Source organism: Nannospalax galili, unplaced genomic scaffold (assembly GCF_000622305.1).
Source record: "Nannospalax galili isolate Female #2095 unplaced genomic scaffold, S.galili_v1.0 scaffold525, whole genome shotgun sequence".
Lineage (NCBI taxonomy): Eukaryota > Metazoa > Chordata > Mammalia > Rodentia > Spalacidae > Nannospalax > Nannospalax galili.
In genome coordinates, this window is record NW_008353937.1 from 2,176,496 (window position 1) to 2,190,530 (window position 14,035).

The window sequence follows — 14,035 nt, forward strand, 5'->3', positions numbered from 1 at the left end:
CAGATACCCAGCTCCACAGAAGAGTGTCATCCCACAGAGTGGGGACAGTGAGGCAGAGGGCCTTCTGGGCAGGTGCTGAGCCCTGGCCAGGGACTCAGCCAGAGGCAGGTGGCCTAGCGGTTAGGAGTGAGGTACTGTACCGACATTCTCTGTGGCTGAGAGGTTGCTGTGATGTGAGGCCCCCCTGAGGGGGTAGGCAGCTATTCAGAGGGTCGCTGGGTGGTTACTGCTTCAGGCTGGTTACTGCTCGGATGCTTTTCCGGATTGCATAGGCAGGCGGCTCCAATTTCAGGTGCTCACTCATTTGTCCAGCTATGTGAAATGCATTGCTGTTCTGTGCCTGGTTGTGGTGAGGAGCTGGTTGTATAGAAATGAAAATATTGTCCCTGACTTGAAAAAGTTCTTGATGTGTTGGGTGAGGAGCGTTGTGCTACACAGAGGGTGCTCTGCCCAGTGCTGGGGACTTGAGGGAGGCCATAGGACCATGGAGCCTCAGCTTTGGCACGGCTGCTTTCTTCAGTGTGTGGAGGGAGGAAGAAGGCCATGCAGGCTGCTAGGAAATGTGGGCCGATCTTGAAGGGAGATATGAAAGGCCCCAAGAGGGGCCGCAGCCAGGCTCAGTGCTCTGGCACCAGCCGCAGCTCTCCTGGACCGAGCTGAACGTCCACTCCTGGCAGCTCGGTTCCTGGCAGCTTAGAACTCTTCCTCTTAAATTCATGGGTTCCTCTCATCCTCAGGGATTCTGAACAGAGAGCAAGACCACCATGGTTCATTTAAACTCATCCACTGTGACTAGCATTTAAAATATTTTTTTCAGTATATATTTTTTGTTGGATTTCTATGATGCTTCATGCAGGAACTCAGGTTGAATGAGGTGACTTGGTGGGTAAGCAGCAATGTCTTGCTGTGTCTACTCACCGGAAGCGCTGGGAACAGGCAGTTGGTGGTTTTTCTTAAAAAATTTAGTTAGGGCTGGAGAGGTGGCTCAGGGTTAAGAGCATGGGTAGCTCTTGCCAAAGTCCCAGGTTCGATTCCTAGCACCCACACAGTGGCTAACAACTGTCCTTAACTCCAGTTCCAGGGGATCCAGCACCTTCTTTGGACCTCTACGGGCATTGCATGATGCAGGTGCTCTTACATACATATAGGCAATATGCTCCCACACATAAAATAGAAATAATATTTTACTGTAAAGAGTTTTAAAAACTAAACAGTGTGTGTGTGTGTGTGTGTGTGTGTGTGTCCATCCCCATCTGTGTCCACGTACAATGGTGTGGAAATAAGAGAGCTACTTTGTGAGGTCAGTTTTCTCCTTCCACCTTTACACGGGGTCCAGATCCAACTCACATCACCAGGCGTCCACCACAAACCTGCTGAGCTGTCTCGCTGGCCCTCACTTTGAGTTTTATTTATGAAAGCTGGGTGCCAAATCCCACGTGCAGCCAGGGCACCCCCCCCTGCTTCTGATCTGTGGGCCTATGCCGCCCTCTCACGCACTGCTGCTGGTCCGAGCACTCTGTTGGCATGTTCCCCACCATCATTCTTACTATCACTTTGATTTTAGGTCCGCACATTCATTGCAACCTTCCTCTGGTGATGAGATATCTACTAATGTATCTGTCCAGCTTTACAATGGAGAAACTCAGCAGCTCACCATCACCTTGGAGAACATTGGACTGGAGCCACTGGAGCAGCTGGAAGTCACTTCAAAGCTTCTCACCACCAAGGGTAGGCGGTGCTTGTCGGGGGTCGGGGTGGGAGATGGGACAGTGGGCTTTGGAGAACTAATGCTGGTTGTCCAAACTGCACCCGAATCCGCCCCCCCCCGCCAAAGTTTAGTGATGCTGATTTCTTCCTTCCCTCCACCAGTGTACACTGCAGTTAGACAGGGGCTCTCAAGTGCCCAGGCCCTTTAATAAGCTGGCTGGTTATAGACTTTGGTTGTTTCTCCAACAAGCTGGTTAATATTGAATGACAGAAAATCCCTGCACTCACCCAAAGACAGTGTGAGCAGAGCATCTGCCTAGTGCTTCCGCCCCGTCTGTGCCCTCAGCCCCTCCTGCTCTGCTCATATCTCATTAGGAACATGTTTCCAAGTTGTGGACATGACACTCACCGCCTTAAGCTGTCAGTCACTTTCCCTCCTTGGCTCAGCTGCTGTCTTCTCTGCTCCTGCTTTGCTTCCTCTGCTCAGTCAGTTCATCCTTTGGGACCCAGCAGGGCCAGCACACTTCTGAAAGCCTTCCTAGGACTGGGGTGTTGGGTCCCCCTCTGCTGCCTGAGCATATGTACCCTACCTGCCCTGGGGCTGCCCGTTGACTGGCCCTAGCTGGACCACGAGTCTCAAAGGCAGGTTTTTTATGCTCAGGGCCTCGTGTACGGCAGTTGCTCAGGACTGAGGGCCTGTGACAGAGTCATCGTCACACTGAAGGAATAGGGCAGTGACAGACAGTTGTGCTTGCTGGTAGAGGGGGCAACAAATAAAGGTGTGGAGCTGCTTCAAAGCCCCGCTGCATCGTGTGGCCCCTTGGCCTGTGCTCCCTGCCGGCCGTGCTCTGGGAAAGTCTCAGACCCTTCCTCCTCCCTGGAGTCCTTGGGCTGCTGAGGCTTCCCAGCTCCACTGTGCTTGGGTCTTGATTCTCTCTTGCCTTTCTGGGCCACCGTCGTAGCCTTTGGTGCTCCCGTGTCTTTGAATTCTTCTGAAACTTCCTGTTCATTTCAGCCACCCCTCCTTCCCATGCTTGTTATAGGAGCACCCGGATGTATGGAAGGGAGGAAGGATTCCATGGCAAGCACCTGCATCCTGTGACTGGGCTCTGGTTAGGCTTTGCTATACCTGCTCCACCCATGTCTCACTGAGCCTCCTGTCTGTCCACTCATCCTCTGTTTCTAGTACTGTTCACCTTTGCAGATGGCAGTACATCTTACCTCTGGGAGCTTTGGCATGGTTAGTAATTCAAGGCTAGTTTCTTTTTCTTCACTGTATATGCAGTGAAATGTTCACGCCTTCAGTACTGTTTGATGAGTTTTGACAAATGCATATGACTGTCTAGTCCAAACCCCTGCCAGGGTGCAGTGTGGAATATTTCCATCACCTGAGCAGGTTCCTTCGTGTCCCTGCCTAGCGGATCCCTGCTCAGAGGCAACCACACTTCTCATGTTGGTTTTCCCGTCATGCCCTGTGCACACCTGATCTGTCCTTTGCTGTGTTCCCCTGTGCTTACCTCTGCAGGGTCCTGGAACAGGAGCAGGGAGCACCACTGTCTGTACTTTACGGCCAGGAACAGTAAAAGCAGCAAAGGCCGGTCACCTGTCTTAGGTCATAGGCTCATGAGGAATCGGGATGAGATACAGGATCCTAATTCTTGTAGCTTTCTGTGTCAACATACAGTGGGTTTCATTGTCTTTTCATACATGCAGTGCATACTTTTCCAGACCCCATTTCTCTGGTCTGGTGGCCTTACTCTTTATCACAAGGGAAGAAGGCACTCAGACATGTGATGTGTAGCCCAGCGCAGCCATTTTCAAAACAACATGGTTACAAGAGAAAGATGAACGTGATCATTTTTTTATTACTGTTCCAGGCAGCAGTACATTTACATGTAGAATTAAATTAATGAAAACAAGCCATCTGCTTCCAAAACACACAGTGGGAATAATCCCTGTGGTTTGCATTCTGCAGTCTTGCAAAGCTGTGGGCATCAACATATGACCTGCCCAGTGGGAGTAGATGAGGAACTGTCTTCAGATTAAGTGCTGTCTACTTTCGATTTCCTGTGATCTCTATTGGAAGTCCAGAGGGTTGAGCTTTTCTGGAGGTCTTTTTAGTGTCCAACTGTGAGACTTTGCCCTCTTTGGGTTTGGTTGCTAATTTCCTTGTCTTGAGATAGCATCTTTTCTATCCCAGTGATAATAGGAGCCTTTCCTGTTCCCCACCCCCCAGCGCTAGGTGAGGGGCTCTTCTCATTTTTTCCTCATGAAATGTTCCCAAACACCATAGGGGTCTTTGGGACAGGGTGGTAGACTGGTCCTTTCACCGCTGGGACCTGAGTACAGATCTGGCATGGTGACACTAAGTGTAAGTACACAGGACAGGGCATCCTAGCGGTATCTGGAAGCCCTGGGGGACACGCCTGGTCAGAGCCCTTCACGGACATTCTCCTCTAAGAGTTAGAATCTCAAGCAGGGTGTGGTAGGGAGTACCTTTAATCCCAGAACTCTGGCAGTAGAGGCAGGTGGATCTCTGTGAGTTCAAGGCCAGCCAGGGCTATAGTGAGACCCTGTCTGATCCACCTCTCAAGTCAGGGTGCTGTCTTGATCTGTAACATGCTTCAAAGCCCCTTTGCATCAAGCTCTGTGCTGAGGACCAGTGGCGGAAGGGCCCAGGAGACCTTGTTCACAGTTTCCCACAGGATTGAGGTGTGCCTCCTCCATCATGCTTGAAGACAAAGACTAACCCCAGGACGCGCTCTTCTGATCCCATCTGACTTATAGTGGAGGCTTTGCAGGTTGTGAAAGGTGTAAACTGCCACCTTTGGTTAAAGTTTCACAGAGTTCATTTTAATTAAGATGAAATTAAGACACATGAATGAGTTTCCCCACAAATGTCCTAAGATAACTTAAGTGTCCATAGACATAGGGTTGGGGTTGGAGCTCCAGGGGAACACTTGCCTATCATGCATGAGGCCCTGGGTTTGATCTCCAGCACCCAAAACCACAAAACAAAGCCAAGGGAACAACAAATACACACAATATATGAAGGTGCTCACACCCCTGAGTGTCTTTATCTTTTTTCTTTAAAAATTAAAAGTTTTTGTATAATGGATATATGTATGGTGTGTGTGCATGTGGTATGTGTCTGTATGGTTTGTATGTATGATACTTCTGTGTATGATGTGTGTGTATTTATGGTTTGTATGCAGGATACATATGGTATATGTGTGTGGTTTGTATGTATGATACATGTATGTGTATGTGGTGAATGTGTGTATGATGTATATGATATGTTTATATATGGTGTGTATGTGTGTGTGGGCACACATGCCACCACACATGTGGAGGTCAGAGGGCAACCTCAGCGGTTGGTCCTCTCCTTCTGTCCTGTTTGAGAACAGGTCCCCTGCTGGTCCTTGCTGTGTGCACTGTGCTAAGTGGCCTGTGAGCTTCTGGGGACTGTCCTGTCTCTGCCTCCCCTCTTGCTGTAGGAGCACCAAGATAACAAACATGCACTAAGGCACCCAGCCTTGTGTGGGTTGTGGAGATTCGAACTCAGGTCCACATACTTATGTGGCGAGTGTCTTACCCACTGAGCTGTCCGTCCAGCCCTATTCACTCTTGGAGCTGAATTTTAAAAAAAAATAATTTATTGAGAATTTCATACATGCATCTAAGGTGTTTTGATCAAATCCAGGCCCACTCCCTCCCCTCCAACTCCCAGATCTCCCCATCACTTTTTTCTAACTTCATGTACTCTTCTTTTTTTTTTAAATGGGGTTTTTGGCTACCTAACCCCCCTCCCCTCAGAGGTAACCCTAAAATCTTTTAGGGATTAGGTAAGAGCTCCCAAATACTTTTGACATTTTTGACCTTTGGAACAGAGTATGTTGCTAAGAGGCCCAAGGGCATTTTGACTTTTAGCCAAGAAAATGGCTACTTTTCTTTGGGGTCTTTTTACACTAACTGCCTAGCCAGTTCCTGCCTTGGAGTTGAATTTTTAACAGGCAGTGATGCTTCCATGTTAGTATAATTAAAACTTCATAGGTGCTTTGGGGTGAGATGCTCTTTGTGGCTTGTTTTTCTCACAAACCTTGTGTGGCATTTCTTTGATTAGAAGCTTCTCACAGGGTGAAGGTCCATTGTAGCAACAGTGTCCATTCCGTTCTCAACGTGAAATAACCAATTTCATCGATGGCACCGAACAAAACCCTAGCATTAGGGCAGCGGCCGTTATTTCAGACACTACAGGAGGAGCCGGAGGGGCATAGACCACACTATTGATTTATGTGTTGTGTGTTATTCCTGAGTGTGTGCTGCCTTGGTGGAGTCTGAAAAGGCCCTTTGCTCATCCGTCCTGTAGCCCAGTATTGGAGGGGAGAAGCTGAAGCAGAAAAGCCCACTTCTGAGGCCTGAACTGAGCCTTGGTCTGACACCCGATTGAGCGAGTCAGCTTCTCTGTCGCTGCGGCTGCAGAGCCTGCTTTATACTGTAAGGTTCCTCTGTGCTGGGACTCAGATATAAATACTGTGGTTAGGTACATCAGAGGGGAGTCAGCTGTTCCCGAGAGTGGCTTTGCATTCGAATGTGTTATTCTTATGCCTCAGAACGTAATAACAAACACAAGCAACACAGTCAGGCATCTTTTGTGTAAGCCACCTGCTTGGGGAGGAGGGGTAGGACTACACGTGGGACTTTCCTGTAACTTGGTTACTGGCCTTTAGTGTGGGACTTGGGTCCGTGGTGATGCTCCTGTCTTGTCCTATGCCCTGCTTTGGAGTGTGTGGGTGTCGGACAGTCTGCCATATTGCATTTGCACACTGTCCCATTGCTGCTGCTGGTAGGGGCTGCTTGTTCATTACTGACTCTGTGGCCAGTGGGCACCAAGGTAGCTGAGTTCTCTGAGTGCTCACCAGGGTCCACCCTTCTTCCCCGTAGTGCTTCCTGGTGTCTTGGGTAGGTCTAACCTTGCCTAGCACTTGGTGGACAGGCAGACAGTGCTCCCTGCCTTGCTAGCTCAGAGTGTGCCAAGTTGGCTTATGGCCTTGCGTTCCAGGTCTACCAGGCCTAGAAACCAGGGCAGCAGTGGGCTTGTCAAGCTGACTTCAGATAGGCCATTGCATGCCCCCTTGAGGAGGATGGATGCCTGTGCAGCATTCCTGGCTTGAGAGTTCTTTTTCCCTCCCGAAGACAGTGGCGTTTTCTCCTGGTTCTTAAATGTGAACTTTAATACGTCTTTCTCTAGGTGAGTGAGAGCACACAACCTTGAAATGAGCTCGAGACCCACAGTGGAGTCTGCAGAGCCCTGTTCCTCCACCAGGGAGGCAAGTGGGCAGCTCGTCCTCCATAGCCATCCACACAGAGCCTGGGGCCAGTGCAGTTCTCAAGACCCAGGGGTCCAGTAATGAGCTGGCTGCAAGGCCACATACATCACCCATCCTGCTGACTTCCTGTGTATTTGGCCCAGTCAAGTTTCTCAGTTGTGATGCTATTTTTATGTAATTACTGTTTTTAACATTATGGCCTTGTAGGCCATGATGATTTTTAAAAATCGGTCTTGTAGAAAAGTGGTTTCTCCTCTGTATCGTCAGAGAGTGGAGCGTCAGATGGGACATGCGAAGGCTCTAACACGTCACTTCTGCCTGTGATATTCGGAAGTCCCACTTTTTCCTTGGCCGTAGGGAGTGGTAGACATGTCCCTGAGGGCAGGCTGCTGTTGTTTGCCGTGTAGTGGTGTGGTTTGTGTGTATGTAACTGTGTGTGGGTTAACAAGCAGGAAGCCCTTCAAGGTCAGGCCAACCTCAGGTTTCAACTTTAACATCTCAGTCAGCTTACGCTTTCAGAGGTTGGATGGCTTGGACTAAGCTATGCCCTTTTTTTCTTTTTCTTTTGAGACAGGATCTCACTATATAGCTCTGGCTAGCCTGGAACTCACGTCTAGACCAGGCTGGCCTCGAACTCACAGAGATCCTGCCTGCCTCTGCCTCTGGAATGCTGGGATTAAAGGTGTGCGCCACCACACTCGGCTCCAAGTTATTTGCTTTGATGACAGTCTTTGCTCATGGTAGAGATGGTTCTTCTCATATGGTAATGCATAAGAGGTAGTCGGCTCCACTTTGCGTAGCCTTGGCACTGATAAGTGCTTGGAAAACAGGAGCTCTTTCTGTGGGCTGTTGTGGCTATTGCTGTCTCTGTGTCATCTGGCTTAGAAAATCCCGCATGTTTGCCCCCTTCCCAAACGTTGTTACTGCTTTTCTCTCAGTTTCTGAGCCCAGCGTTCCCTCTTTTCTTTTCCAAAAAAAATTTGATGTGTATGAGTGTGTTGCCTGCATGTGTGTAAGTGCACCTGTGTTGTGCAGTGTCTGTGGAGGTCAGAAGAGGGTGTCGGATCCCTTGGAACTGGTGTTACAGATGGTTGTTAGCTTCCATGTTGGTGCTGGGAACTGAACCCAGGTCCTCTGCCAGAGCAGCCAGTGCTCTTAACTGCTGAGCCATCTCTCCAGCTCCCCTCCTGCTTTCTTTTTAAAAATTATTATTTATTTAAAAATAAAATTATTTATTTTAAGTGTATGAATATTTTGCCTGCATGTATTTAAGTGCACCCATGTCGTGCATTGCCTGCATAGGCTAGAAGAGGGAATTGGATTCTCTGGAACTAGAATTATGGATGGTTGTTAACTGCTCTCTGAGTGAGAGAAACCAAACCCAGGTCCTCTGAGGGAGCAACCAGTGCACTTAACCACCCAGCCATCTCTCCAGCCTAAATTATTACACACACACACAACATATATTTTTTTCTTTCTAGAGTTATTCATTTTTTTGTAAATTTTTAATTGAATTTTTGTGTATTTCATATATAACATCTTGATCATCTTTATATCCCCTTCCCCATTGGCCTCCCATATCCCCCCACTGGAATTCATACATCCTGTCATTTGTGTTAAGGCCTATCATGTCAAGTTAGTGTTCCCAATGGTCCTCAGTGCAAGTTCATTCACTTTCACTGAGGTCCAGGCAGCCTATCTAGAGTTCCTCCCTTTTAGATCAGCTCTTCCTCACCCAGCAGTAATCAGCTACCAATAATTCATCAACTAAGATTGGGGCTGCTGCCCATTCCCACAATTACTATATATATTTTTTCAAATATTTTATTATTTTTATTTTATGTATATGAGTGTATTGCCTGCATGTATGTGAGTGCACCCATGTCACACAGTGCTGCAGAGGTCAGAAGAGGGCTTCGGATTCCCCTGTAACTGGAGTTAAGGACAGTTCATAGCCACCATATGGGTGCTGGGAATTGAACCCGGGCCCTTTGCAAGAGCAGTCAGCGCTCTTGACTGCCGAGCCATCTCCCCAGCCCCACAATTACTATATTTTTATGGATTACCCTAAGAGCCTTGAACATGCTGAACATGCATCCCATCACCGAGCCACATGCTGAACATGCATCCCGTCACCGAGCCACATGCTGAACATGCATCCTGTCACTGAGCCACATGTTGAACATGCATGTTATTGTCCTCCCCCGGAGCCAGCTGGAGGGGGACACAGGGTCCCTGCCAATATGGGGGTGAGAGGTGCGGAGTCACGACACAGACACTGGGAGTTGGGTGAAAGCAAGCAGAGGGTGAGCTGCTGTAGACTCATTTATTCTGGGAAGCGTTTGGGGTTATAAGGGGTTGGCTAGCCAATCATGGTTTCCCACGCTGTCCTACCATATCCAATGGCAGTCTGTCTCTGGGCAGATCATCTCTCAGCAGGTTGTCATTGCCATGCCCGACTGCGCTGGGCCTTCACGTAAGTGGAAGCCCTTTCCCCATTCCTTTATGGCAGGCAGCCTGAGCTGGGCCCGGTTCTTTGTTAGGCCATACACATGCATCCCATCATCAAGCCACATGCTGAACATGCATCCTGTCACCGAGCCACATGCTGAACATGCGTCCTGTCACCGAGCCACAGCCTTAATGCCATTCATTTGTCTTTTGCACTCTTTTATTTATTTAATTTTTTTGGGTGTTGTTAGGGGATTGAGCCCAGGACCCCATGCATGCTAGGCATGTGCTTTAACCCTGAGCTATGCTCCAACCTTGAGCTGTGCTCTAACCCTTCATTCTTTTATTAGTTTAAAAAATCTTTTTATTTATTTATTTATTTATTTATTTATTTATTTATTTATTTATTTTTTGTTTGTTTTGATACAGGGTCTACCTGTAGCCCCAGCTGTCCTGGAACTCACTATGTAGACACTGGCTTTATTATTTATTTATTTATTTATATTTATTTATTTATTTATTTATTTATTTATTTATTTATTTATCTGAGACAGAGTCTGTAACCCAGGCTGGCTGGCCTTGAACTTGGGGCAATGTTCCTGCCCTTGGCCTTTCAAACTGGGCTTTTGAGCCTGAGCCGTCAACCCTGACTTATTCTTTATTTTTAGTCTAGTGTTTAATGGGTTTTATCTTGTGGCTTGCTGAAGACCTGTCTTTCTAACTTTTTTACTTGCATGACCCTATTCTGGTATCCTCTCTTTCATGGGACCCACTGTGTTTCAGAACCTGGACTTTAGGCAACAGGGTGGCAGTGATCAGGGTCCTCAGGTGCTGAGAGTGGTGGGCAGTTGGCTGTACCCCGTCCCATAGAAGCAGAGGACAGGATGCAGGCCGTGGAGGCACTCCCTTTTCCCTCTCCTGCTTCTCTGCTGGGCACCTGTCTGTCCTCTGGCTGTCAACAGCTTCTCCTCTCTGCCAGCTCATCAGCAAGGCTGTGCTGGGCAGCACCTTCCCACGCTGGCTCGTGCTGGACACCGGGGATGCCCACAGGAGTCTGATCTGGCGTCCACCTGTCCGTGTGCTCAGTCTGTGAGCACACTTTCATGTGCCTAGAACCTTGCTGACCCCTGATGCCCTCTGAGCTTCAGCTCGTCCCCTGATTGTGGGCCCAGTGCACACTGTCACTCTTCCAACTGCTTCTAGCAGGATTGGACCATCTACCTACCCCTGCCATACATGTCAGCTTACACTCTGTTCCACAGCACTCGCCCTGCTTGGCCTTGTGCTCTTCAACAGTTAGAAGTTTACGTGACATTTATATGTAGCTGCTGTGCTAATGCATGGGCCCCGTCCTCAGGAGCTCACAGTTTGGTGTGGGAGTCAGACATGTTCACTGGATTTCTCAGAGCTCTGGCTGCACACCCGGTGTTATTTCTGCTCTGTGTGACTGACCACAGAGCATGAACTTGCAGATGTACCTGCTCAGAAGATGTCAAATCTTCCAAATGACTAAAAGCCATTCAGCCTGGTGCTTGCTCGCACATGGGCAGATGGCAGTGGCTTTGTGTAATGGCTCAGTGTTCTATAGTGATTGCTGGGGTCATGCTGGAGGAGTCTGCAATAGAAGCTGATCTCAAGACAGGGTGACGTGTCTTTGAATCAGTGCAGGCCAAGTGGTGTGCTTGGCTCATTGGGAGCGTGGTGGATGGGAAGGAACTGAGCCAGACAGGGAGAGCACAAGTCGGGGTTGGAGAACTTTCATGTACTACATTTGCAACTGGTTGTTTGGGGTCTTTGGTGTGCCATGCCTCTACCAGAAAACTGAGATGAGGAAGTAGAGCACACCACTTGATCGCAGCGCCATTTCAGAGGCGTGTCCTGCTCTTCAGCAGGGAGGTTGCACAGTATCCTGTGGGGCAGTGCGATCCCCACTTCTGTTGCCTAAAGGAAGAATAGTGAGGACCTGTTCAGACAAACTATGTCCATCCGGTGACACGATCTGCATGGACCCCATTCACGGATGCACCTGCCAGGCCTCCTGTCCAGCGCAGCAGCTGATGCAGCATCCAGCTCTCAGTATCTGTTCCTTTCCCCCTTCCTCTGTACCAGATTGACAGGTTGTGTCCTCAGACATGGTCCGGGCAGGATGTGGAAACCTGAGGGACTTCCTGAGGTCATTTTAACTTAATTGTACTTTCAAAAGAAACTTCTAGGAAACAAAGAGCCATTCAAGCCAGACAGAAAATAGAATTTTTCAAGCTAGTCCCCTGTCCCACTAGTTAGGCATCTTAATTGGTTAAACAGTTGAGGGAGTCGGTTCTTTGATGCAGACCTGGACCCAGAGGATACCAGGTCTTCTCTCAGTTCTGGTTAATTCACAGAAAATCATTGAACCTGTTCTGTGTGCAGTGCTGGCAAAATCCTTTCAGAAAAAAATACAGATTGAGAGTAACCTGGATTCCCATCTGGTCTATTTGGGACCCTCTCCTGCCCCATTCTGGACTCAGAGACCCTCCCTAAGGCCCCAGTCTTCTTGAGAGCAGGGGACACATCTACTAACTTCAGTCCCAGAGCCAAGTTTAGCACCAGACATGAGGCTGTCTGTGACTGCACTGATTAAGGGTGGGATGGACAGACAGCAGCTCTGACCACAGTACTGAGCAGCTTGGAGAGGCTTCTGGGTCCCACACCAAGTGGTTCCTGTGTGCCAGGTCGCTGTGCTGAGACTTTTACATCTCCCATTTCACCTTCATAAACCCTGATAAAATCTAATACTGGCTTTATCTACAGATGAGCCCTCTGGGGGTGACAGAGGATGTGGGACTGCACCCATTCACAAAGTTGCAAGCAGCAACTCGGGGGTTCAAGTTCAGAGCTCACATGCCCGAGTGCCGCGCTATTTCCACGTTCTCTTGCGGTCCTCCGCTGAATCTCTTCTGTGAGGTTTTCCTTAGAAATTCTCTGTGTTCTCGTTCTAATGCTGGCTGGTTTTGTGGTCTCAGGAGAGAGATCAGCAGTGGAGAAGAAAGGGTACTGTCCCTTCGAGGCTTGGGTCTGCTGCCCCCCCTTCCTCTTCTTCTTCCTCCTCCCTCCTCCTCCTCCTCCTCCTCCTCCTCCTCTTCCCTCCCTCCCTCCCTTCTTCCCTCCATTCCTTTCTTCTTTGGAGACATGGTATCATACAGCCTAGACTAGCTTTGAACTTGCTGTGTGGTTAAGGGTGACCTTGAATTTCCACTCCTGCGGTCTCTTGCAAGTAAGTGTTGGGATTGCAGGTGTATGCCACTGTACCCAGTTTATGTGATATTGGGGGCTGAATCCAGGGCCTCATTCATGCTAGGCAAGCACTGTGTCAATTGAGTTAGAGCTTCAGCTGCCGTGGCCTTGACTCTTGACAGCTGTTGCATTTTTGTAACATGGTGTAGTTCTCCTATGCACTTGGATCAGATACTCCATAGGTGCTGTGTCAACTTCTAACTTTGTGTTCCCAGGCCCACTCCTTTCTCCTCCCACAGTGGCCCGACATGCCTTGTTAGCACAGGTTGTGGGAAGGAGAAGCAAAGCTTATCTGATTAGCTGAGACTAATTTTTCTTCCACCTAAATTCTGTTTAGGCATCTGATCACCTGCCATTTTTTGACTTCTATAGAGTAAATCCACCACTTCCGAGAGGTTTATTCAGCTGGCGCAGTTATGTCTGAGGAGTCAGTGACATACAGGCCTGGTAGATACTATCCTGGTTTTCGACTCCACATCATTTTCCGGCTGGTTACGGGATATCATCAAGGCATCAGCATTGGCTTGGTCTTTGGCCCTCGCCCTTACCATGGGCAGCTTCTCGTGAGGCTCTGCAGGCTCTCTTCACAGGCCTGTGTTTCAGTACATTGGAGGGGCGAGGAGGGGAAGGGACTTAAATTCCAGAGTGACCTGTTGTCTTGGTTTTATGTGTGCATTTCCTTATAGAACGGTGAGAGCTGTGACATATGCTCAGTATAGCAAATTCAAAAAATACAAAGGAATTTGAAATGACCATGAGCCCCATGACTCAGAGATAGTTGGTATTAGCAAGATAGGTAGGTTCGATTAAATTGGTTTTAGATTTCTTTATTGAATTTTTGTGTATTTCATACATAAAACCATGTTCATACCCCCTTCCCCTTCCCCTTTGACAACCTCCTATAGCCCACCCCCTACAGGAGTTCATACATTCTGTCATTTGTATTAAGGCCTTATTATGTAAAGTTTGTGTCCCGAGATGACCCTCAGTACAAGTTCATCCACCAGGGTTTAGTCAACCTATCTAGAGTCACTCCCTTTAAGAAGATCAGCTTTTCCTCACCAAGCAGTAATCAGCTGTCAATAGTTCTTCCACTAAGATTGGGGCCTGCTGCTTATTGACACAGTTCTGTGCTGTGTCTGCTTGAGTTTGCAAGAATCTTTGTATATTTCATATAACAGATCTTATTCAAATTAGACTCCCTCCCCATTTATGGCCCCCATAAACTCCCACAGAATTTCCAGCATTCTCTTATCTATGTTAAGTCCTAACCA

The 14,035-nt window shown here is 48.4% G+C and overlaps 1 protein-coding gene across 4 annotated transcripts in view; it reads left to right on the plus strand.

Moving 5' to 3' along the window:
- Trappc9 (trafficking protein particle complex 9) overlaps window positions 1-14,035 on the plus strand; it is a 551,206-nt gene that overhangs the window by 124,550 nt on the left and 412,621 nt on the right. For all 4 annotated transcript variants that reach the window (XM_029555013.1, XM_008851069.2, XM_008851072.2 and 1 more), the window contains one exon: window positions 1,565-1,728. In XM_029555013.1, the coding sequence (XP_029410873.1) occupies window positions 1,565-1,728 (164 nt within the window). The remainder of the gene's footprint in view (window positions 1-1,564; window positions 1,729-14,035) is intronic.